The 26531-nt window shown below is 34.2% G+C and overlaps 2 protein-coding genes and 1 pseudogene across 2 annotated transcripts; 1 reads left to right on the top strand and 2 right to left on the bottom strand.

Moving 5' to 3' along the window:
- The first annotated feature begins 3843 nt into the window (after nt 1-3843).
- Nucleotides 3844-7263, top strand: LOC120071024 (protein EDS1L-like). The gene is made up of 3 exons (XM_039023010.2): nt 3844-4760; nt 5447-6211; nt 6363-7263. The coding sequence occupies exons 1-3, from the start codon at nt 4443-4445 to the stop codon at nt 7101-7103; spliced, it is 1824 nt and encodes a 607-aa protein (XP_038878938.1). The 5' UTR covers nt 3844-4442; the 3' UTR covers nt 7104-7263.
- A 1612-nt stretch (nt 7264-8875) lies between these two features.
- On the bottom strand, nt 8876-10683 carry LOC120071026 (uncharacterized). Its single transcript, XM_039023011.2, has 3 exons — nt 10418-10683; nt 10202-10265; nt 8876-10103 (listed from the first exon to the last, which is right to left on the bottom strand). The coding sequence occupies exons 1-3, from the start codon at nt 10496-10498 to the stop codon at nt 9196-9198; spliced, it is 1053 nt and encodes a 350-aa protein (XP_038878939.1). The 5' UTR covers nt 10499-10683; the 3' UTR covers nt 8876-9195.
- A 10869-nt stretch (nt 10684-21552) lies between these two features.
- LOC150037632 (uncharacterized) lies at nt 21553-25977 on the bottom strand (annotated as a pseudogene).
- Between the last annotated feature and the right edge of the window lie 554 nt (nt 25978-26531).

Here is a 26531-nt window from a genome sequence, read left to right as displayed (position 1 = left end):
AATTGGACTATGATTTATTGTTTAGTAAAGAGATAAGTGGTACTTAAGGAGTTACAGGGGCAAAACAGTAATTTTGGCCCAACTGTACTTACGAGTAATTTGTGAAGGGTAATCGAATTGTTGACTGGTTATATCCAATGGACACAAAAATATATCTGTAGTGTGAAGAGTGTTGTTGTCAGTCTTTAGTGGAGTACCCGACAGTTAATGGATGTTGAATAATTTAATTAAAGAGTTTAATTAATTATTCAAGTACCATTGGAGCTTCAAACTATAAGTCCATGAGGTCCTCACTATAGCTCAACAGGAATTAAATGAGAACCAATTTTGGATTAATTTTATTTATTCAAATTAATTAAGGGGATTAATTATATGTGATATAACTAATTTAATTTAATTATATATCATATAATTACTATAATATAAATGATGCATTATACTATAAAGTTTATTTGAATATGATTTAAATATTAATTGTATGAATTTGATGCAGATAATTAAATTTAATATAAATGAAATTTATATTAATCATGCATTGTTGAGAGAATGAAAACTATAGGTTATATTGTATTTGATATAATATTAAACTATAGGTTATGTGTTATATTAGATATAACATATAGTTTAATATATAATATATGATAAGGTAGTTATCATATATTTATATATTAGATTATTTTAATTCGTTTTCAAAATGGTTTTGGGAGAGAACTGTAACTCTCTTCCCCCTATTTCTCTCATTCTAGTGTATGTGTGAATGTAGTGCTCAATAGACTGCCACAATTCCGAAAAGAGACAGAAGTTTTCCTTTGGAAAAACAGTTTTTCCTTTCAATCACTTCCTCTCTTCAAAAAACCTAAGAGCCCACATCTCCTCAGTGATTCTCATCCCATTAAAGAATACAGGAGGCTCTTTTCGTGGTGATGACCATTTGGATTGAGTTCGTTTGTAACATATTCGAAAAAAGAAAATACGTGAAGAATGATTATTTAAGGGTGAGTTTTCTCTCACCTTAGTTCTCTCATTTTCTTTTTGTTAGCATGCTGTAAAATTTATGATTATGCAGTACTTTGTAATTTTGATTCTGTGAAAATAAATTTTGGATCAATCTCCATACTTCTACTTAAGGACCTTCAAAGGTTCCTTCACAAGAAACTTGTGTCTTCAAGGAGTGTGCAACTTCAGAAATGTGGAAGTCTTCTGGGAGAATTCTATCTAGGTTCTCTGGAGTGCAAAATTTTGTGTGCTCTATAAATGAAGAGAACTCCTCTCTTTATAGAGTTGTTAGGTGGGCTTTGTAGGTTTGGGCTTGGTTGTTTTATGGACTTGGCCTTTAAGCCCAACAAATTGGATTCGGGTCATATTTGACATTTGGGTTCAATTAAGCATTTTTTTGGCTCGATTGAACTTTAGCCCAAATAATAATATCAAATTGGACCAAATTATTTTATGCAATCCAAAATGATGAAAACACGTAGCTTCATGGGGATTTTTCAATTTATATCTTTAATTTCAATCTGGGACACATGTCACCTTTTAGTTAGTCCCAAATTTAGTTATTTATGATTTTTTCATTAATTTGGTATGTGATGTGGCAATTTATGATTGGTCTAAAATTTCTCATTCAACAACGGGAAAGTTATTTTATAAAATTTCAGGAATTGTTCGAAATTTAGAGATGATTTATTTTTATAAAGAATCTCTTTTCCATTTCCATTCCAGAGTTTTTATGTGTTTCCACACCCCTTCGAGACCCCGAAAAATGAACAACTTTTCTTCGGAACACATACAAGATTCGTCATTGCAAAAAGGATAATGGTAACCCCACCATTAACTACTTCATTTATGAATTTCATAGTAATAGAAATACATGATATAGAGATTCTAAATTGGAGAAGGTGTGTTCTTGGTAAGGCTACAAAGTTTTTTGGAAAAGTTATCCTAGAAAGAGTATAGAATTCAGAACGCTTGAGAAGGAAGAGTGTTATGTCAGAAATAGTTTTCAAATCACTAGATTATGTACCCATGGTGATTTTTCGTGTGCTGCGTGAATGTGTTTCCGTAGTATACTAGAGAGAGATTGGTCTTTTGGACCTGCTTCAACACATACATAGGCTTTAGGTCGTATGTCGGGATGCTTTGTCCTTTAAGGACTGTTCTATGTGCACGTATGACAAAGATTGGTTATGCTATGCATCTTAAAGAGTACTTAGTGTATAATATAATAGAGATTGCTCTGCTATATACCTGGAGATTACTCGAGACATAGTATGAGAGAGATTTGCTCTACTATGTGTAAGGAGAACTTTTATGCATAGTATAACAGAGATTGGGTTGTTTTGCGTGTTTAGTTTACTCCACACCAGTATGATAGAGCTTTGGGACGGATTTGGTACTGACTTTTACCTACTTATGATTATGTCTTCAAGAGCTAATTTTACAAAATTTCTATATGTTTTTAATTGTCTCGAGTTTTAAAATTGCTCGCGATTCACGTCCTTTTACAGAGTCTTGGATTTCATTTGAGAATTTGAAATTTAACATTTGAAATTATTTTCTTGAAAATATTTTTCTTAATAACTTATTCTTTTCTTAAATTCTTAAATGTTTCCATGAGATAGCAATTGAGGTTCCAACAGACATACTGGAGTTGAAATCTACCACCAGTTTCATTTAGACTACATAATATTGCATATGTAAAAGTATTACTATTATTTAGACTTATAAGTAAAGTGGCTAGCCTTAGTTTTAAATATTTAGTAAACAAAAACTTGCATGTTTCTCTTACATAGTTTTTATGGATTTGTTTCAAATGTAGTGATTTGAATTATATGGATGAATGTGTGTTGAAGCAAATTTGATAGTGGAGTTGTAGTTGGAAATAAATTATTTCGGAGTGTATTTTTTTTTTCAGGTGTGGTTTATCTAATTTTTAAGAAAACTCTGCCAAAATTTTTATAGAATTTGATTTAGTAAATTTTATTTCTAATGGTGCTTATAGTGAAAGGTTTTTGCTAGCTACTTTGTTTAAAAAATATTTTTAGAGTTTGACCATGGATTTCATAGTTTAATTAAAAACTTTTGTCGTCATGCCACGTCCTCAGTTTGTTAGGATAACTTGGGACGGAATGTGACAACAAGTGAAAATAATTCATTGATCTGACTTGAGCTTCCCCTAAGTAGAAGAACTCCTTCGCATGATGGTATCTTAGGCTTCCCATAAGATAGAGAATTCCTCCTCGAAAGATAAATCTTAAGGCTTCCCCTAAAACAATGAAAGCTTCTTGTTCAACGGTGATTTTCCATGACAAATATATCAAGCAAAGATATTACTCAACCGCAGTGTACCAACGGCTACCACATAAAGTACAAAACCATCAAAACATATATAGAAACAGCAACACTAATAATGCAAAAACTTCCAAATAAATAGGCACAACGAAGAAAAGGAAGAACATCCCAATCAAAATTGACAAACAAATAAGAGAGGAAAAAATTCATAGAAAATAGTTATGCAAAATATTCCACATAAGAAAAAAATTCTTGCAAAAATAGCATCTTTTGTGACAATTTCTATGACATAACCCGTTCAACTACAAACCAAAGTCCTTAAACAAATATTCAACCAACAACAAAATCTTTAAAACTTTTATAAAGGAATCTGTTTATATTCTCCATTTTACACTAATCATTGTTTAATTAATTTTTAATATTTGATTATTAAGTCTCCATTTTAGAGCCTCTGATGTTTGAAACACGTTTATGCATAGTTCTCTTACATGTTTAGACTAATAATGAAGAATAAACAAAATATAAGAGAAAATTTATAATCAATTGGGTGGTAGCGACTCTCATTTATATGAACAATTTTTCATTCTCTTCGTTATCATTTATTTCTTGTTTTCTCCATTTTTAAGAGAGAATTATTATGATTCTTCTTCCTATTTTGGTAGGCTTTTTTAACACAAAATTCATATGCAAATATTTAGGGAGATATTTGTTTAAGAATAGATTGCAAAAAAATGAGTACAAGAGGATTTTTTTTTTTTTTTTTTTTTTATCTTTTTGTCTCAAAATATTACAATTTTGTCTTGAAAAACTTGCATGTTCTAGGAAAGGTATTTTCCTAACTCTCACATGTGAAAGTGAAAGAAACAAAGGTGGAAAGTTCATGGATATTTAAATTTGATTCCTTAGCAAACCCACTTGAGTTTCTTGAAAGCCCAGCGCCAACCCAAAACTACTTTTTCTAAAGGAAAAACGACAAGCAATTAATTGAAATCTCATCATTTATCTTTATCATATATTCCGAAGAAGACGAAGACGGAGACGACGACGAAGACGAAGAGAGCATCATCGGAGCTATTAAAAACAGAGAAAAAGAAACTGTAAAAGTCATTACTCAGACTCAGACAGCATCATCGCTGTCGGAGCTAAGGAAAATGGCTCACTCGAGACTTGAAGACGCCACTGGTTTGAAGGAAGATCTCATCGCAAACGCCTGGTCCGCCGCCATTAAAGCTCACAAGCATCCTGAGAAGCCATTTCTCCTTGATAAAACCCGAGATTTCTCCGTCATCAGCTTCGCCGGATCTTGGTCGCCCGACGCCTGGTTCTCCTCTTCCGATTCGTCTTTCGGAGAAACGAAAATCGATTCTCGGCTGTTTCCGTCCGTCAGGAGCATCGGCGTCGACGATTATGCTGTGGTCAACTCTGCATTTTTTCAGAGATTTGAGGGAATTTTGGGGAAGCTCAAGGAGGTACTTTGTCCTAATTTTCCCCCCAATTTATTACTTTTTATGGGTCTACCGGTTTAAATATTCACGTTTGCTTCTCAAGTTCTTTATTCATTTACTTTCTTCAATAAAAGTTAATAAACTTCCCCATCTCCTATATTCCTTACCAAAAATTTAGAGGTTTAAAAAGGATGAATTCTACTGATTCTTCCTCAAATTTTCTATTTAATTCCTTCTCCAAAGTTTTTAAAAATTTTGAAAGTTAGCTTTAAACTTGATAAAGGACTTAAATTGATTGGCAATTGGAGTTTAATGAAAATAAGTATAAATTTTCTACACAATGGAATACGGAAGTACTTTAGTTTGGAGTTTAAATTAATACGTTGCATAATTAGTTTGAATTTTATAAAAGTTTTAAGACTATAAATGGACACTTTCCCAAGATTTGTAATTGTTTCTCCCCTTTATGACTCTTTACTCCTTTAATGTAAATATAATAACTTTTTGTTACTGCAAATATACAGATATAGAAAGTAACTTTGCCAAATATGATTCAGTATCGTTCTCCATATTTCACCAGCTCTTTATGAAAAACAATTCCTAGAAAGTGCGCACCTCTCCTTTTTCAAGTTCTCATTATTGTTATTCACTTGCAATAAATTCAGTCTTCTTTTACCTATTGAGATCGATAATCAAATTTTGTTTCTCAGGTTCTGAGAGGGAATAAGCCTGTGGTGTTTACTGGCCACTCAGTCGGAGGTCCAATAGCCATTCTGGCAACCATCTGGCTGTTGGAACAGCAAAGAAACTCAGACTCAAACACCAACTTCACTCCTCCAAAATGTATCACATTTGGATCTCCCCTTGTTGGTAACTTCATTTTCTCCCATGCTCTCAAAAGGGAGAAATGGTCAATCCATTTCGTCCACTTTGTCACGAGATATGACATCGTTCCACGAATCCATCTTGCTCCTTTATCTTCCTTACAACCACAACTTCAAACCATCCTCAACACCTTGAACTCGAGATCACTCGGGTCAGCATCAAATGGGAACGTAGCTACCGAGTTCTTCATGACAGTGATGAGGAATGCATCAGCAGTGGTAAGCAATGCCGCCTGCCATCTTATGGGAAACACTAACCTTTTGCTAGACACTTTGAAAAGCTTTGTGCAATTGAGTCCTTATAGCCCTTTTGGCACTTACATTTTCTTTACTGAAAGTGAGAAAGTGGTGGTGGTGAGCAACCCAGATGCTGTTTTACAAATACTATTCTACTCTTGTCAGTTGAGTTCTGAGAGCGAATGTGATCACATTGCTCAACAAAGTTTAAAGGCCCATTGGGGTTATGAATCTAAAATGCAGCAAAACTTGGAGCTCCTATATGCCATTCGTCTAGATGAATTGGATAAGCTTCCATTGTCCTTAACAGACAGGAACACACCAATAACTGAAGTATTGAATGAACTTGGCCTAGTAAGTTCTCTAAACTTTTTGCTCTCCTCTCTCTCTGTCTCATATGTATATTCATATTCTTCTTCAACTCCAACGAATTCTAATTTGAAGTGTCATAGGGTATGCGACATGGAAGTACAACGAATTCTAATTTTTTAATGTGAAATTACAGAGTACGAGAGCTTTATTGAATCTTCGGGCAGCCGGCACATACGAAGAGCAGAAAATGAAAAATCAAGAAAGGATGGAACTAAAGAAACAGTATATCGAGGAACGATTGAATTGGCTAGAAGAAAATTACAGAGCTGTATGTAATGTTGACGGTTTGGGATATTATGATGCCTTTAAACTCCAAGCGGATCCGAAAGACTTCCAAGCTAATATCAAGAGGCTTGAGCAGGCAGGCATATGGGATGAGATCGTAGAAATGCTCAAAAGATATGAGCTCCCAGAGGAATTCGAGGGCAATGATGAGTGGATAAAACTCGGAACCAGGTTTCGCCGTCTCGTTGAGCCTCTAGATATTGCTAACTACTATAGACACTCGAAGAATGATGATACTGGTCCTTATCTGACAAAAGGAAGGCCGAAACGTTACAGATTTACACAGAGATGGCTCGAACATAGTCAAAAGATGACAGAACCCAGTGAAGAATCAACTCTTTGGGCAATAGTTGAGGAGCTTCGTATCCAAACCAAAACCAAAATGTATGCTGAATGTTCAAGAGAAATTATAGAGCTGGAGAAGAAGATGAAGCGATGTGTCAATGTGATTGAAGATGATATGTTGTTAGAGAAATCTACCTTCATGGAGTGGTGGAAGACACTTCCTGAGCATCATAGATCACAGTCTTGTATTAAGGATGATATCGAGAGGATGGTAAATAACGAGGATGCTACTAACACGATGTAGTCCGACCTAAATGCGCCATTGTACTTGTAAAAGAAATGATGTTCCAACAGGATCCCTTCTGTTTGTATGAATAATTAGAAACTTATTTTTAAAAAAATGCCCTAATGTAGGATGTACTTCACTTTTTAATGAATATGTTCTAAAACAATTTCACTGCCAATTTTATACTCATGGCGGGACTTTCAACAAGATAATCAACAAGCACTAACCTTGCAAACTCCGACGGAAACGGCCAACCACCTGTGCTGAGGGGAAAAGGCCTCGTTCATGGAGATAAATGCCGGTTTGCCTTCTAGAAGATACTGGGATAATTAGAAACTAGAATGCAATTTAAGATGCAACATAAACCATAAACAATAAGCATGACAGGTATATTATAGAAAAAGGAACTACAGGCAAAACATTTATATCAGAGTAACCATTTGAAACAGTAAACATAATTTTGAGGATCGTAGAGTAACTTTTCCTAAGTCAATCCAAACAGACATTTTCTCTCGAGAATCCAATCTCCAATCTGTTCATATATAGCAACTGTAATAGTTTACGTATGGAGAGTAGAGACCACCAATCAACAATCAATATGTTCTAAATAAGTTGGACCAAATAGGTCAATATCAACAGCAAATGAGTACGCAGTATAGAAGTGGTTAATACCTCTCCATTCACAGGATTATCCTTTGTAATTACAGAAATGTGAAAGCGAGCCCAAAATACACAGAGAATTATAGAAAATCCCATAGCTGCAGTTCAACAAGCGTATTATTCAATCCATCGTGAGCAAAACAGATATTAGGACCTCATTAAAGGGCAGATTCACCAATGGCCTAATGAATACATGATTTACAAGCTTAGATGGTGAAGCTTTATTCCTGTGAAGTACAACCAATTACAGACACTACAAGAAACCCGTCTTCCAGCAAGCACCTGCCCTGCCACTGCCAGTGAAGAGGCACAAAATATGGTATGACCAAAACAGATGTGGCGTTCAGCCCATCCAAGGAAAACTGCCAGCTGCAACGCTGTCTTTGAAGTTTAGATCATAGTCTTTATTGTCACTATCGGGGAGACATGCATGTTTTAGGAACTATTTTATTCAATTTGAAAAGTCATCTAGAAGGACACATACGAGAGACACAGGAGTCCATCTCTAAAGCATAAGAATCATAAAAAAGGAGCACCCCCCCCCCCAAAAAAAAAAAGAAAAAGAAGAAGAAGAAGAAACACACACAAAATCTCTTTCATTAAGAAGAATCAAGGTACATAAAGATAAGGCTGCAAAGTTAAAACAGGCCAGAACCAAAAATCTACAATAAGGCATTCCAATCATTGAACATGTCAAAAGAGTTGTTTCAATATAATCCTGAACAATAAGCCAATGAAGGTGTTAAGATGCATCAAACTAAAGATTCTTCTATATCAATCCATGCTCGGTGCCCACTCTTGAGAAAATGTCATTTACAGCCGAACACCAAAGATTAACCATACCACTTAAAATGGTCATTAAAACAATGATAAGCCAATATGTCTAAATTCTAAAGCAAGACGAGTTAAGCTTAACTTTGGCTGATATCAGGTTTCTTATCCCAAAACTAACAAACAAAAAAAATTATGTAGCATATAAGTTATTGAAAGTATTTCCACATTCCATTTTATGCTGTAGAACCCCATGGAAGTAGTCAATCATGACACTAAATTTCATAAAATCTGGAAGACTGAGCAAAGTGATAAATAGAACAGTTTCAGCATACATGCAAATACAAATAAATAAGAAGTGGAAAAAACAAATGTTGTATCATTATTCCATGTATTCATTTCTATACCACCTCGTCTATTCACATATTAAGTACGAAATAAGTCCTCTACATTGGCAAATGTACGATAAGATAAGAACCACACTCATGTACGAAACAGCTCAGTTTAAAGGTTCTCAATCTCATAATCATACTTCAACACCCAAATGCCACTTCTATTACTATGAAAATCAGAGCCCAAGACTACCATAATACCCAAGAGACGCAGGAACAAAAAAAAAAAAAAAAAAAAAAAAACGTGAGACCAGACGTACATTTAACTCACAGAAACTGAACACTACCTAAGACCTTGAAATCATGCTACAAGAACGAGCCAATGCGAACATTGGGCTGCCACCTTGTACGTTAGTCTCACTGTCGGCAGGATCACGATCATATGGCTTCCTGCAGCCAGGACAGCGCCCATCCTCTTCAATAATCCTCTTATGACAGAAAAGGCATAGCCGGAATCCACAGAAACAAGGTAAAAAACTCGAGTCTGTAAGGTCTAAGTCTTCAAAGCAAATTGGACAAGATGTAGGCACAGGTAGAACACCACCACAGCCCCAAGGGATGCCACCTCCACATCCGAAACGCCGGTCTGTATTCGGTAAACTAAGCTGTTTTGATAACATGGGCAAACTCTGAGGACGAAAGGCATCATCAGGCCTCCATGCTCGGCAATTCATTGAAGCCCTCTGCACAATTCTCCCACGATCAACACCCGAGTCACCATCTCCTACGCCCAATTCATTTCTGCTGTCTCCACAAGAATCCAATTGAGAGACAACATTGCCTCTAGGGGAAGACTCTGAACATTGATCATGCTGCTTGTCAGTGGCGGCTAGGGCATCGGCAATAGCCTCCCAATCATCCAAGCAGTCATCATCTCCTTCTTCTTCCTCCTCCTCCTCCGTTATACTCCCCGAGCGACAACCACTAGAGCTGCTACGGCAGCTACTACTACTGCTACTCCCAGTAAAATGAGGACCCGAATCATTTCCACCCAAAATACTACTGCCAAGACTAGGGGGGCTATTAGACGGTGAGTCCGAAAAATCGCTGTGGCGGTGGACCGATCTATCGTTCTCTTCTCCTATGTCCCTCATATTTATTTTTTTGGAGGAAAGATTATCATCTTCCCTCGTTTTAATGACCACTGAATCAAGCCGATTGTCTTCTTCGTTCCATTTTTTGTTCTTTACAGCACCTATGACTCGTGAACCCAAATCGATTAAAAACAAATTCTCACATGCATAAATCCCGTTTTCAATTAACAAGAAATTCAAACATAATTAGTGGCAATACCTCGAGAAAGCCATTGTTCCCGACGAACGTCAAGCTTGGACTGCTTCAATTTGGAATTCTTAACCTGAAACCCCCAAACGAAACGATCACGACAAATTAGAAGAAAAGTAAATCAATCATCAACAAAAACAAAACTCTCCGGTATTAAAATCAAAAGGAAAAAAAAATGAGAAGATTACGTCTGAACAGAGAGAAAGAGAGAGAGAGAGTCCTCACCCTCTTCTTCTTAGGCAGGGGTAAATCCCGAGCGTTTGGAGCCAAAGAAATTGAAGCATTGGCGATCGAATCAGTAACCATGATTGAAGAGTTGAAATCGAATTGAAGGAACGAAGGTGGGAAAGAAACCCTAATTTGTGTGGATATTTTTTCCGGGGGAGAGAAGATCTTCGGGGGAGAGAAAGAGAGGGGGAGAGAGAGAGAGAATGGATAACGGAAACTCCTCTGCTTCGCTCGCTCTTTTCCACAGACTAGGAAAAAAACAGAGGGCCGAGATTTCATTTAAATATTAACCAAGTTACCAAAATATCCCTCTTATTTCCTAAATTTTCGCACTTACCCACCCATGCCCCTTTCGCAATGGCTTTAAAATAAAGGGCGAACCATCGTGCATCCCTGTACTGCCCAAAGAGACGAATAAAACGATGTCGTTTAATAACCCAAATGATTTGGACCATTTAATGGGCCGGAGTTAGGCCCAACAACCTGGCCCATATAGTTGGTGCTATTTCGGCCGATGCTTCTCTTTCGATTTAGGTTAAAAGATGTTTTTCTCTATAGTTCCTCAACTTTATTTAATTTCTATACTCTTGAACTTATAATAATTTAGTTATTCAACTGTAACAATTTAGTCTTTATATTTTATGAATTGTAATGATTTAATCAATATTATAAAATATATTTGAGATTTAATGAAATTTTTTACACATGTAGATAGATAAACTGATTGGAAATCAAATTTACATGTCTAAATTGTTACATATAAAAGTTGACACTTAGCTTTTTTTAAAATGGACTAAATTGTTAATTTTATGAAAATTTAGGATTAAACGTTTTAGCCATTACATTTGAGGAATAAAAAATCATAAATTTTGAGTTTTAGTTTCCCTGAGTTGTTTTAAACATTTTAAATCTTTACGTTTAGAAAATGATTCCGAGTCTTTGAACTAGTTAAATTGACCAAAAAAATTAAAATTTTATTAAATTAAATTAGAATTTTCAAACATATATAGTTCTACATATATAACCTAAATAAATATAACTATACAACTGCAGTTTATTGGCGTGTTTGGAATGACTTAAAAAAAATATATTTCAAAAATTCATTTTTAATTAAACACTTTTGATTAAAAAAAATACATGTATTGCAATTCTTTCTTAAAAGTGTTTTTATATATAAATTTGTCTAGTTTGTTACATATAAGAGTATTTTTATTAATATTTTCAAGGTTGGTTGGTGATGGTCGTCGAAAGTGGCAGTCGGAGGATGGCCAACGGAGTTGGTGGCCGGAATTTTGTCAATGTGGGGGAAGGGAATTACCAGAGGTTGGTCGATGGTGGTCGGAGTTGGGCAGTGGCAACTGGAGGTTGGCCGACAACGGTCACCAAGGTGGTGGCCAAAGTTGGTCGGTGGCGGTCGCAGGAAGTGGCGACCGAAGTTGGCTGGTGGCGGGCGGAGTTGATCGGCAGCAATCACTAGAGGTGATGTCGAAGTTGGCCGACGACGTTCGTTGGAGGTGACTGCTGGAGTTCGTCGTGATGGTCACCGAAAGTAGTATCCATAGGTTGGCCGACATATTTCCTAAATTAAATTAGAAGAAAAAGAAAAAAAAGTGACTCATGGGTTTGAATAGTAAACACCGTTGAAACCATGGGAAAAGATGTAGGAAGTCAGACTTCCTAAATCTATGCTCCAAACAAGGGTTGGGTTTAGGATGCCTAACCTATCAAATCTCAATCTTCGAAACAAACACCCCCTTAAAATCACTACGATAATAAATAGAAAGTGCATTATATGAACTCAAAAAGATAACGAGTTCCTTAAATAATTTTTTGGGCTGACAAAAGAAATAGCAAATTTTAAAATTTTATTTAGAAAAATGAAAAAAAAAGGTTTCAAAATTATAAAAGTAACCACGAACTTATATGATAGAAAATACTCATTAGTAGATGTCGGAACTATCCTAAAATAACAAAATTAATACAAACGATAATGCAAAGATATACTGCTTAAAAAACAACTCGAATACTACAAATACACTCTACCTAACATTCTAGAACCACAAATACATGGTATTTTAGGCCTGTTTGGTAGAGAATTTGAAGACAGAAATTTGAAAACAAAGGGTTAAGTGAAAAAGGAGTTATATTTCATGTTTTCAAATATGTGTTTGGTAGAAAAATTCAGAAATTGGATTCTAATGTAAACAATTGCAAACTAGTTATAGTTATCCACTAAATATTAGTTGATAATAAACTATTAAAAATTGTTTATGAACATAGTTTACGTTAACAAAATTGTAAAATTATTATTTTGTAATAATATACAAGTTATAAGATAAATTGAATTTTTTTTTTGTCCCTATAGTTTAGAATAAGTTAAAATTTAGATCTTATGATTACTTAGAATTTACCCCATATGGTTTGATAAAAGTTTCATAAATAGTCCCTATGGTAGGGATTATTTAAAAAGATTTAACAAACCATAAGGACTATGTATGAAGTTATATCAAACCATAGGAACTACAATCTATATTTTAAAACCATACGAATTAACTTTTAACTTTATCCAAACCATAGGGACTGAATTTGGAATTTAACCTAATTTATAATATATTAGGTAATAAATATTTTAATTTTTTTTAAAATTGAATCGAGTTATCATATGACATACACTATATTTCTAAATGTTTTTTTAAACTTTATTTAATATAATTTTGCATTTTAAATTTTAAAATTCAAATTATGGATACAACGAAAACATAAAAATGTTGTTTTCAGAATTTACACTGTTTGAATCACAAAATCTGGAAACAGTTTTTAGAAACATAATTTGGGTTTTCTACCAAACACATATTCATTGAATTAAGTGAATTTGAAAACATAAAACAAAATCTGGATTGTGAACCAAATAGGCCCATGACGACCAGGCGGTGGAGGTAACTTATGGATGTCTACAACGATGGACTTTCTCCAATGTGAGAAAGAGCAAAGTTGATTGTACTAGTGAAATTGGTGTTGACAAGTGAATATTTGAAACAATTGCAACTTCAGAATGATGTGACTATTGGAAGTATGATTGCATTTGACACCAAATCGGGTTTTTTTTTTTTTTTTTTTTTTTTGTCTTTATTCCAAGTGATCATTTTGCTCATAGGATCTAAAAGTCAATTTTAAACACTATTAATCTCAAAACTTCATCGTTGAAAACTATGTTCAAGGTAGAAACAAAAGCAAAAAATATATGTGCGGGCAAAAAAGGTCGGTGATCTGGCGAGGATGGTCGTCAAAAGCTAGCAAAGACGATAGAATTCAAGAAATGGTTGCTGAGCCAACCATCACAGACATGAGATTGAAGGAGAAAAAGAGATTTTGGAGGTGGTTAAGAGAAGAAGTTGAAGAATATGAGATTTAGGTTTTTTTTTTATTATTATCTTATAATAATAAACTAAACAAATATATATTTCGCACACGTTTCAAATATTTAAAGTTTAATTCTCATTTATACATTTCTTTTTAAGCACAACAAACCGTTCTTATGTGTTTTTTATATGAAAAATTGAAAACATAGAAAATGTGAGAAAAAATCAAATTAATTTTGATAACAATATGTATAAAATAATGAAAAATATTTAGATACAATTGAATTTGAAACAAACATTTAAACCAATTAAAAGTTAGTTACATAAAATTAGATTTGATAATAAAAGATAAATTCAAATATAAATTGGAGAGAAAAATTATGAAGTTTTTGTTTATTGTGATTAATTCGATAAGTAGTTAGATAAAATCTAATTTGATAATAAAATATAAATTCAAATATAATCCGGAGAAAAATCGTTTATTTACAATTATATTGTATTCATAATTCCATTTTCATTTAAGCCTAAACAATTATATTGTATTTATAACTCCATCAACCACGAAATCTAGGAAAGAAACCTAACTCTAGACATAGCAAAAACATCAGGATTACAAAAATAAATACTTATTTGTTTGTAAAGAAGACAAATTAATGATATAATAATATAACAAAATGATAATGAATGAAAAGTGATTAAAAAATAAAAAAAATAAAAAATATTTAAACGAAATATATAATTTGTTAGACGATAATGTACATAAAATATTGTGTAAATTCCTAATTAGGATAAAAAAAATGTTAATCTGAATATTAAAATCTAATGATATATTAAATTAAAATTAAAATGGTGATAAACAAATTAAAAATTGATTAGTTCGGAATATTTCGAAAAATGGTTAAATCAAATCAAAACATATATGAAACTATCGATTCAAATTTTAAAATAGGAGAAAAATCCAACACTTTTATCTTTTGAATCCGTTAAATTGAAGTCTCAAATTGAGAATTTATATAAGGTATCGCAATTATACTCGAAAAATTTGTTAGTCGACCATATCAGGAACAATTTGGAAATTAAAAATATATGTCATGCGCGATATGTTTTTGCCAAAAAATTTATTATTTTCGTTTTTTACAAAAATAATAATAGTAATAATAAAGTACTCCTGATTTTACTATTTCCTCCCATTTCCCTGATTTATTTTTTTCAAATACAATAATTAGTTTAAAAAAAAAAAGTTGAGAATTGAGCTTTCTTTTTCAAACCTAGAATCAGGTTTCCACGTTACTTGAAGAAAATGGAATCTAATATTGGGGGAAATTTCCACCATCATAGCCATACTTTTTCTTTTTGCATTTTATTTTATTTTATTTTAAATAAAAATAATAATAATGTGTCAATATATATATTTTTTCCGTTCTCAAGTAGCCTATATTTGTTAACATAAGTGAATATTTATTTTTCCCTTAGGGAGGGTGAAAGCAAATTTGGGTTGGGTTTTGTCACTATATTAATTTTCTTTAGTCCCACACAAAAAGGGTATGACAGTAATTTAACACTAGAAAAACATTGACAATAGAGGATTTTTATAATCGTATTTTTTAAGGTACAAGACATGTAAAGTATGAAATTTAAACGTCATAATTTAAAAGAAAGTGTATATGTCAATTATCGTTTAGTTATGTTCATGTTGATTTTATAAGCCCGTATCTATAGTTCAAAGCCTTAACTTTTAATTTCTAATCTAACTCCAATTTTACGTCGTTAGAATGTTAAATTCAAATAAGAAAGGTTGATTATACACTCTACGTCAATTTGAAGATATCTTATCTATATATTTTTTTTATTAAGGTCAGAGTTGATCCATGTAATTATTAAATTAAAAAAAATATATGCTCTCAAATTATGTTTTTCATGGTGACTAGCTACGAGTATGTTTATGTGTTGGTGAGGTAGATATTTTATAAATTGTTTTTAAGGAACGTGTTTTTTCTTTTTAAGTTCAATAACATGAGTAGAAATTTGAATATCTATTATCTAATTACTTGGTTGTATGCTTTAACAACTTTACTCATATTTAAGTTTGGGCTTTTTTTTCTTCTAAAATAATTATTATCAGTTTTTTTTTTAAGATAAATATACTTTAATGCTGATTTTACAAGTCTATGTTAGGTGAATTATACTATATCGGTGAGTTTGTGGATTTGACTTTGATTTGGATGGTTTGATTAATGTGGTTTATGGATTAATTTGTGGATTTTTTAAATTTAATTTTGATATGTCATTTCAGCATTTATTCCAATTCTACCATATGATTCATTTCTCCTTGAAAAAGAGAAAAAGTATATGATTCAATTCAATAAAGCTAAAAGCCTAGTGTTATGATTGACTCACTCAAGTAATGACAAGGGGAAAATATTTCTTTATTCCCAAAATATTATAAGTTTTCAAAATTATATTGACCCATTAAAAAATATTGTATAACTCAAAAGACATGAACTTGTACTATCGACTTTAAGATCTGAGAAGCATAACTACAATACTATGTTTTGAGTACTTGGTCAATAGCTGATTTGTGATTTTCATAAAACGTATTATGTGACAAGCTATTTACATATATTACGAGATAAGATAAATTTTTAAATTAATTGAATTAATTTTTCAGGTATAACCAAGGTAAAATTTGGAATTAAAAAGAAAATTGCTTCAATCAAGAATACAAAGAAACATAAATTATAATAAAGATAGGGGATTCGAACTATAGACCTCGTAGTCATTAACATTTCGTATGTAAGTTGAACTAGGCTATCTTTGGTTAAAGAAATTGAAATTAAAATTGGGTAAATAAATTATAAATTTTATGGATAAAACTTAGATTAGCAGTTTAATTCTTTAACGGGGTTAAATCAGAAGAATATATAACATTAATTAAAAAAAAAAATGTCAGAACAAGGTATCTTCAAAATATTTACAAAAAAACAGGTCGTCTGAGTCGTTTTTTATTTTTTTAACCATTTAGTTTTTTATTTAATTTTTAAAAATTAAGTTTATTTTTTTTTTAAATCTCTTATAATGATTTGTATATTTTTTAAGAGAATGGTTGAATTCTTAGCCAAATTCTAAAAACAAAAACAAATTTTTAAAAACTATTTTTAAGCTTTCAAAACTTGGCTTGATTTCTTAAAATCATTGGTAAATATTAGATAACAAATGAAGAAATTTAGAGATGAAAATAGTTTTTATAGGCTTAATTTAAAAGAAAAAATTTAAATGATTACTAAACGAGACCTTAACTTTCAGCTATTTGATTCTTGCCTCGCAACTATTTAACATACATATATACGAACTTTCAATTTTGTGCTCAAAATATGTCTATAAACTTTTGAAAATGTCTAATAAAAGTTTTAAACTTTTAACCTGTGTCCAATAAATCTTAAATTTGTTTTAAATTTTATGTTTGACATGTCCTATTTATATTCAATTTTTTTATAAAAAAAATCATAAATTTGTTAGACATAAAAATGAAAATTTAGAGTCTCATTAAACATAAAATTTAATTATATATCTAATTGATTAATTAATTTCTAAATTTTGTTAATATGTTAAAGACTTGTTAGATATTTTTAGAGTTGAAGGGATCCATTAGAAACAAAATTAAAAATCTAGCTAATATATGTTTTAAATGTACTTAAAACTCAAAATAAGAAAAACATAAATTTAAATATTTAAAGACTAAATTTGTACTCTAATCTATACAATATAATTATTAAAAAAAAAAAAAAAGAATCCAAATGAAATTACGATACATGATAAAAAACAATCAAATTACGTTTATGATTGTGACCGATTGCGATTAATCTATCAACGAAATTTTATTATGATTACATCAATTTTTATTATAGATTAATAATCATAATCTGAGTTCTAACATAATGTTGGATTATTAGTAATGCATACAAAAGAGTAACTCTACACTATAAAGACCATAGACGATCAAAATAATTATAATGTCGATTTTCAATTAATTTCAAAAGTGACCAAAAAGTAATATAACTATATTAAAATAATTATTAGAAAATGAACTCTAAAATACTAAAAGTGGACATGAGGGAAAACTCAATTATAAAGGTGTAGCTTCCGTTTCGTAACGTATCTCAAAATTTCTTATTTTGTTATGTACTTTTAACTAATATTTTAGAAAACTTAAATTTGAAAATTAAAAAAGTAATCTCACATTGTAACAATTTCGTTTTATTTTTTTATTTTTTTATTTTTAGTTTTTAAAAATTAAACTTATTTTCTCTCATTTTCTTACCATGGTTTTGCATTTTTCACAAGTGTAAGAATTCTTAACCAAATTTAAAAAAAAAAAAAAAAAAACAAGTTTCGAAAAACTACGTTTTTTTAGTTTTCGAATTTTGGCTTCTTTCTAAAATATTGGTCTAAAGTAGATAACAAAACAAAAGATTTAGAGGTGTAACCAGTGTTTATAGACTTAATTTTCAAAAACTAAAATTTCAAAACCAAATAGTTACCAAACAGTGTCGTAGTTTTTAAAAAATTGCTTTTATTTTTTTAATTAGGCTAAAAATTTAACTCTTTTACTTAAAAAAAGATATAAAATATCTTAAGAAATTGAGAGAAAATATACTTAATTTTCAAAAAGTAAAAATAAAAAAAATTATTAAATGAGGTACAAGATATTAAAGCATATGAACTAAATGTATAGTAAACTCAAAACTCAATTGTTAAAAATATAACACTTTATAATTTAAAGTGCAAAATAAAAACTAAAGTCAAAATTCAAAAAAATAAGAGGCTAACATTTTAGAACCTAAAAACTAACCTAACCATAAATCATATTCAAGACAAAAAAATAAAATGGTATTTTCTCAAATATCATGGAGGTTAATCATGAAAAAACTTTCATATATGATTTTTATTATGATTATTATAATAATAAATAGATGCTCATGACTTAGTTCCCAAAAGCCATGTGTCACCTTGTTCGCACGAGTTTTCCGGAGAAACGTGTTTCGTGGAGTTGAATTTGAGTTGGTGTTGATGTTGGAGTTGATTTGATGCGATGTGGTTCGATCTCTAATATTTGATCCTCTGATTCTCTCTCAGTTGGGTGAATATGCTTCACTTGGAGAAGGAAAGCAATGAACGTTCTTGAAGTAGAAGTCTTGGAAGTTTGGAGTAGAAGTCTTGGAAGAGTATTTGTGTCTTCAAAGGACTTCTGCCTTATAAGAGTGCAGCTTCAGGAGTCTTGGAAGCTTGGAGTAGAAGTCTTGGAAGAGTATTTGTGTCTTCAAAGGTCTTCTGCCTTATAGGAGTGCAGCTTCAGGAGTCTTGGAAGCTTGAAGTAGAAGTCCTGGAAGAGTATTTGTGTCTTCAAAGGTCTTCTGCCTTATAGGAGTGCAGCTTTAAGAGTCTTGGAAGCTTGAAGTAAGTCTTGGAAGAGTATTTGTGTCTTCAAAGGTCTTCTACCTTATAGGAGTGCAGCTTCAGGAGTCTTGGAAGCTTGAAGTAGAAGTCTTGGAAGAGTATTTGTGTCTTCAAAGGTCTTCTGCCTTATAAGAGTGCAGCTTCAGGAGTTTTGGAAGCTTGAAGTAGAAGTCTTGGAAGAGTATTTGTGTCTTCAAAGGTCTTCTGCCTTATAGGAGTGCAGCTTCAGGAGTCTTGGAAGCTTGAAGTAGAAGTCTTGGAAGAGTATTTGTGTCTTCAAAGATCTTATGCCTTATAGAAGTGCAGATTCAGGAGTCTTGGGAGTCCTCTGCTTGTTAATAAATTACCTCTGGGTCTTCTGAGTGTAGAAAATGTTGCCTTTACAAATGAAGAGAACTTCTCTATTATAGAGTTCTCAGGTGGGCTTCGTGGGCTTGGTTGGTCCGTGGGCCTGACCGTTGGGCCCAATTTGTTAGTTTTGGGCCTGATCTGGAATTTGGGTCCAATTCAACTTTTTTTGTAGTTTGGACTTTAAGCCCAAATAGTAATATCAAATTGGACCAATTTAATCTCATCTGATTCATCCGCGTGACGTCATCGAAACTTGTCTTCAATTCAATTCGGGACATGTGTCAACTTCTAATTAGACCCAAAGTCAATGATTTAGAAATTCGTCGTTAATTTAGCAAACGACATGGTGACTTGTGATTGGTCCAAAATTTCTCATTCGACAAATGCCCCATTTTCGAGATTTATGCACGTATATGGGTGGATGAATCTCGAAAAAAAAATGTAATTTGAGATCAAAGTATGATTTTTTTGACTCTTTTAATTTGATGCATCATCATGATCAAAATATGAGAATTTAGCTCAAAATTTTGATTTGAAATCTTGTTCGTTTGACCCACTTTCTCTAAGTAAACTTTAATTTGAACTAAAGTAGAATTTTAAACTTTAATTTGAACTAAAGTAGAATTTATGTTCCACTTTAATTGTAAATTTAATTTAATTCGAATTCGGAATAGAATTTGGGGTGAAATTGAATCTTGATCAATTTTGGATTGAGATAAAAATTTGGGATATGCTCAATTTTACTTGGAAATGAGTATAGAAACTAAGGTTGATTTAAATTTGAGATAAAATTTGGAATATAGCCAAATTTTGACTCGGCATTTTATTCATAACTCAATATCAAGGTTAACCATTCGAATATTGATAAAATTTGGGATATGGCCAAATTTTAATTTGGGACGGATTTGACATTTATCTCACCCGATTTGGCTGGCTTGAATTTAGAATAAAAATTTGGATTAGAAGCTTTAGACTGAGATTTGGAATAACAATTGATTTTAATTCCAATTTGAATGGAATATGAATTTGAACTTAAATAGAAGAGATTTTGGAGAGTCAACGTATTGGAAGACTGCCTTACTAGCGAGATCAGGCCATTACCAATGATACCAGGCCATTATTAGCGAGATCAGGCCATTACCAGTGATACCAAACCATTACCAGCGATACCAAGCCATTACCAGCGATACCAAACCATTTCCAGCGAGATCGTGGGAGAGAGCGAGATCAGCGAGAGAATTTCGATCGAGATTGTGGGAGAGAGCGACCCCAGAGAGCAAGATTTTGAAGAGAGTGACACTGGAGAGAGCGAGATCGTGGAAGAGAGCAAGATGGGAGAAAGTGGGAGCGAGATTTTGGAGAGAGTGGCATTGGAGAGAGCGAGATCGTGGGAGAGAGCGAGATCAGCGAGAGCATTTTGAGCGAGATTGTGGGAGAGAGTGACACCAGCGAGAGGATTTCGAGCGAGATTCTCCCTTATTATTTTTTTTTTATTAATATTTTTTTTTTATCTCAGGCAGTCGTCTGCTTTGTGGCTAGCGATACCAGTCTTAGTGAGATTTCCTTCTCCATACTGTTGGCTTATGCCAGATTCTCTCAAGTCTTAAGCTCAAAACTCCTCGCCGTTGAATCTGGGGATTCAAAACTCCACCGTGACCCCAAATTCAGGCAACCTCCAATCGAGCATGATCTTTTTTTGTTGACTCTTAACTAATTTAAGCAAGAATCGGAGTTCCACAACAAAATAAACAGTATTCAGTTCGAGTAACCCGTGATTTTATCAGATTTCAACTGATTAGTAGAAAAAAAATCCCATCGAACTTAGCTATATAAATACTGGCAGGACGCATGCTCTTCTTCATCTTGTAGTGTGATCTCCTTCGTTCTTACGTCCTTTGCAGTTTGAATTGTGATTCTCTTTCGATCTTACGTTCTTTAAATCTTTGTCAATCGGACTCGGATTGCAAATCAGCCTTGAATTGCAGTAGGAAGCTGTAAGTGAGGAGAAGGGAGAAAGAAGGAAAGATGGGGAATTAAGGCTTCACTCCCTTTTTTGTTTTCATATATATATTTTTTTCTTTTTTTTTTTTTTTGCTCTTTTTTTTATTATTTATTATTATTATTTACTAACTTGCCCCCCTACTATTTTTTTGTAGGAGTTACGGTGCAACCAAAGGAGCACAACAAAACAAGTTTTTTTTTTTTTATTCTCATCGACCCGTCTTTGGTGCGCTCGTGTATCCTGATCGTCATGGGAGGGGCCCCGTAAAGGCTTACAACTCCTCCATTTGATCACCTTAGGTGGATCCCGAAAAGGTCTACTTTGTAGCACTGTTCGTATATCTTGATCGTCATGGGAGGGGCCTTGCAAAGGCTTATAACTCTCCCATTTGATCACCCTAGGGAGGATCTCATAAAGGTCTACCTTGTAGCGCCGCTCATGTATCCTGATCGTCATGGGAGGGGCCCCGTAAAGGCTTACAACTCTCCCATTCAATCACCCTAGGGAGGATCTCGGAAAGGTCTACCTTGTAGCGCCGCTCGTGTATCCTGATCGTCATGGGAGGGGCCCTGCAAAGGCTTACAACTCTCCCATTCGATCACCCTCGAGAGGATCTGGGAAAGATCTACCTTGTAGCACCACTCATGTATCCTGATCATCATGGGAAGGGGCCCCGCAAAGGCACACAACTCTTCCATTCGATCACCCTAGGGAGGATCCTCGAAAGGTTTGCCTTGTTATGTTACTCCTTGATCAAAATTTGAAGATAAGGGAAATATGCCATTGAGTATTTGAAGATGAGGCGAATATGCCATCAAACCTTAAAGATGAGAAGAATGTGCCATCAAGATTTTGAACGAAGTTAGGTTGGCTAGAGTCGATCTCGCATACAAGGCGGAGCCAGACGGACCAGAGTTTTCCTCGCATATGAGGTAGAGCTGGGCAAACCAAACTTGATCTCACATATGAGGTGGAACCACACCCACATTTTTGGAGAGGAAGCGAAGCTACACTAATTTTGGAGAAGGGGTGAAGTTGTACCAATATTTTGGAGAGGAAACGAAACCGTACTACGACTTTGAAGATGGAGTGAAGTCATGCCCAACATTTTGGAGAGGAAACGAAACCGCACCACGACTTTGGAGATAAAGCGAAACTACGTCATGATTTTGTAGACCGAGTCATTGAAGATGGAGCCGAGCCATGCACACCAACCTTGAACTTGAAGATAGAGAAGCATCGACGGGACCTTCACATTTGAGTTTGACAAAGCATCGACAAATCCTCTGCATTTGAGTTTGATGAAGCATCGATGAATCTTCACATTGAGCTTGACTTCGTGACTTTGAGCGTGAAGATGGAGCATCTAAACTTGAAGATGGAGGAGCGTATAAGTTTACTTTTAAAGAGGAAGCGAAATGCATTCCACGTGTGTGCCTTTTATTTACCGTGTTGGCTCCTTATGAGGGATGAACATCTTTAACCCATTGTGTTGCCCCTAATAGGGATGAACATCTTTAATTTGAAGTGTCATTCTTTGACGGGGATGATCAACATCAATCTTATAGTATTATACTTAGGTGGTTGTGGTATCTCTTCTGATGGGCTAAACTTAAATTTCTTTAAGTTTCTTTCGTACCTTTAAAGAAAGGGATCGAATCATGACGTAGTTCAAGTTTTTTTTTTTTAACTGGACTGAACTTGAAGTTTCTTTCAAGCTGCCTATATACCCTTCTTAATGATAGGGATCAAGTCATAATGTAGTTCGAAGAGATTTTTTTTTTTTTTATGCGCGACTGAACTTAAATTTCTTTAAGTTGCCTACGTACCCTTTATAATGAAAGGGATCAAGTTGTAATGTAGTTCATATATTTTTTTTGGGCAGTTCACATTTTAAGCTCATGTGGGCTAGAAGCATCATGCAGTTTAGGCTCGTGCGATGAGGAGCTTCTTCATTTAAACTTCAGAAGCTCTTATTTCATCATAGTTTTGATTATTCTCTTCATTTGTAGGATTCGTCAATATGATGAGTTTTGACTTCACTATCAAGGAACCTTCTGTACTTATGTCAATAGAAAATTTCCTCTTCATGCGTGAAAGGACACGACTGTGAATCTTTTCGTCGTTGTTTTCTTCATGGAATGACGTTGGCTTCAAGATTTTCATCCTTCCTTTAAGTTGATCGCTTGTTGTCTTGATACGATCAAAAGTAGATGCTGGAGGTTAATCTTTCTTTGATGTGGATGTACTTAGCCTTTTGAAGGCTGAAGTTCGAGCAGAAGTAGTCGTTGGACATTGGTCTTCTTCTCCTACTGTGGCCATACTCAATCTTTGAAAAACTGAAGATTGAGCACTTGAAGGCTTAATACGATCGAAGACATAAGTTCTTTGCTTCATTTCTTCTAATTCTTTGACTTCTTCAGCAGTCACATGATTGTTGTCGACTTCTACTATGCCGATAGTGTGACATGCAATAACTTCTGATACTTTCTCTGGATGATTATGGAGAAAGCTTTTTGGGAGAAATTCTACCAAAGTTGCCGGCCGTCGGAATTGAGGGAAGTCTTTGTCTTCTTTCTTAGCAGGCTTAGGCTTCCGTGTCATCTTTTTGCCTTTCTTTTTATGAGTCTTGTTTCTTCTTCTATAGCTTCGATAGGAACGCGACTCTTTTTGGGTGGAGTTTGGTTGTCTTCTCTTTCGATGAGTCACTATTATCCACCCTTCGTTGTCATCTTCAAAAAGCTCATCTTTCTTTTCGGAATTTTCTATTTGAATCTCTTGTTAGAACCGAACAACTATAGGCTCGAATTCTCCAAACTGGATCGGACTTTGTCTTTGAGCATGGGACACAAACAGTATTGGAACATTTGAAGTCACTGCTACTATAGCGTGATTTGTCTGAGCTACTTTACCCAAATCTAGCTCAATCTTCTTTTCACGGCCAACTTCATAATTCGTTCCTTCAACACGAAGCACCTTTCAACTGGGTGACTAATGACCCGATGATACTTGCAGTAGTTAGGATCATCTATTTTTCCTTCTTGTTCCGATCGCTTGCATTCCGGTAGCTGAATAAGTTGCTTCTCTAGTAGTTGCTCCAACATATCTGCCACACCAGAGTCAGGGAATGGATAAACCTTCTCTTGTCATTCTTTAAGAGTTGGACGACGTTTCTCGCCCTCATTGTGCCTTCTTTCAACTTTTGTTTGTTTTTCTTTGGAGGAAAATTTCAGCGGGGTCACATGAACGACCATAGATTCTTTTGTGGCACTACCCACGATCTTTTCAGTGCCCTTGGCATCATTTTTGTATTTTCTCCCTTCAGAGACTAGGAAATCTTTAGTTCCCCTATTGGTAATGCTCAGCTCCATATCATGAGCGCGTGTTGCCAGCTCCTCAATAGTACGAGATTTTATCCCTTGTAGGATGTAAAGAAGCTCCCAGTGCATGCCTTGAGTGCACATCTCCACTGCAGATAATTTAGTTAGTCTATCTTTGCAATCCAGACTTAAAGCTTTCCATCGGTTGATGTAATCGATGACTGTCTCTCCCTTCCACTGTTTGGTGTTTGTCAGCTCCATCATGCTAACAATACGCCTTGTACTGTAGAAGCGGTTCAAGAACTCCCTTTCTAGTTGTTCCCAACTGTCAATCACTTCTGGCTCCAAATCAGTATACCAATCGAAAGCATTTCCTTTCAAGGTACGGACAAACTGCTTGACTAACTGGTCTCATCTGGTTCTTGCATTTTCACAGGTTTCAATGAAGTGTGCAACATGTTGTTTTGGATTGCCCTTTCCATCGAACTGCTGGAACTTTGGAGATTGATACCCAGCTGACATTCTGAGGTTGTCGATTCTTTTAGTGTATGGCTTGGAGTACATAAAGGAGCTTTGCAACGGTCCTTCGTACTGAGCTCTTATGGAGTTTGTGATCATATCCTGGAGCTGTTGAACTGACAGGGAGGCAACAGAGGTGGATTGTGGTGGCTGACTTTCCTGCAAGACAGTCTTTCCTTTGTCATTGGCTTTTGTAGCTGGGAATTGACTTGATTCAGCAGTATCTCGAGCTTGTATCTAATCTCTTAAAGCAGCGATTTCATGATCTCGCTCCTCTATAGCCTTTATTAGGAGGTTTATCTTTACCTCCATCTCTGCCATGGTCGACTCAGTCGTTACATCAGTCATCATGACAGTCACTATATCAAGATGTGATTCTTTCTCTGATAGATCAGTAGCAGAAGCATAGTTGTCGAACAAGGGATTTTTTCTAATGACGATCCCACCTTTAGGAGATTCCATCAGTTGGTCCCAGATTTCCTCCATGATGACAAAGCTTATGTAAGTGTTGCTTGCAATGGTAGCTTTGGATGCAACTTTCTTTGGTGCCATTTGTAGACTTCTTGTCTCGGATGACGAGAGAGAGATGAGAGGTAGAGATGTTCCACTGGGCGTGCCAATTTGTTCGCACGAGGTTTCCGAAGAAACGTGTTTCGTGGAGTTGAACTTGAGTTGGTGTTGATGTTGGAGTTGATTTGATGCGATGTGGTTTGATCTCTAATATTTGATCCTCTGATTCTCTCTCAGTTGAATGAATATGCTTGACTTGGAGAAGGAAAGCACCAAACGTTCTTGAAGTAGAAGTCTTGGAAGCTTGGAGTAGAAGTCTTGGAGAGTATTTGTGTCTTAAGGTTTTCTGTCTTTATAGGAGGTGCTGCTTTAGGAGTCTTGGAAGCAGATGTAGAAGTCTTGAAGAGTATTTGTGTCTTCAAAGGTCTTCTGCCTTATAGGAGTGCAGCTTCAGAAGCTCTTGGAAGCTTGAAGTAGAAGTCTTGGTAGAGCTTATTTGTGTCTTCAAAGTTCTTCTACCTTATAGGAGTGCAGCATCAGATGTCTTGGAAGCTGAAGTAGAAGTCTGGAGAGTATTTTGTGTCTTCAAAGGTCTT

Source organism: Benincasa hispida, chromosome 2, assembly GCF_027475165.1.
Source record: "Benincasa hispida cultivar pf3 chromosome 2, pf3_genome.v1.1, whole genome shotgun sequence".
Lineage (NCBI taxonomy): Eukaryota > Viridiplantae > Streptophyta > Magnoliopsida > Cucurbitales > Cucurbitaceae > Benincasa > Benincasa hispida.
Note: the sequence above shows the minus strand (reverse complement) of the source record. Positions and strands in the feature narration are given on the sequence as shown.

Coding starts and splice junctions, on each gene's coding strand:
- LOC120071024 (XM_039023010.2), top strand. CDS start 4,443: ATGGCTCACTCGAGACTTGAAGACGCCACTGGTTTGAAGGAAGATCTC. Junction 4,761..5,446: donor TTTTGGGGAAGCTCAAGGAG/GTACTTTGTCCT, acceptor TTTGTTTCTCAG/GTTCTGAGAGGGAATAAGCC. Junction 6,212..6,362: donor TATTGAATGAACTTGGCCTA/GTAAGTTCTCTA, acceptor GTGAAATTACAG/AGTACGAGAGCTTTATTGAA.
- LOC120071026 (XM_039023011.2), bottom strand. CDS start 10,498: ATGGTTACTGATTCGATCGCCAATGCTTCAATTTCTTTGGCTCCAAAC. Junction 10,266..10,417: donor CCCTGCCTAAGAAGAAGAGG/GTGAGGACTCTC, acceptor TGGGGGTTTCAG/GTTAAGAATTCCAAATTGAA. Junction 10,104..10,201: donor GGAACAATGGCTTTCTCGAG/GTATTGCCACTA, acceptor CACGAGTCATAG/GTGCTGTAAAGAACAAAAAA.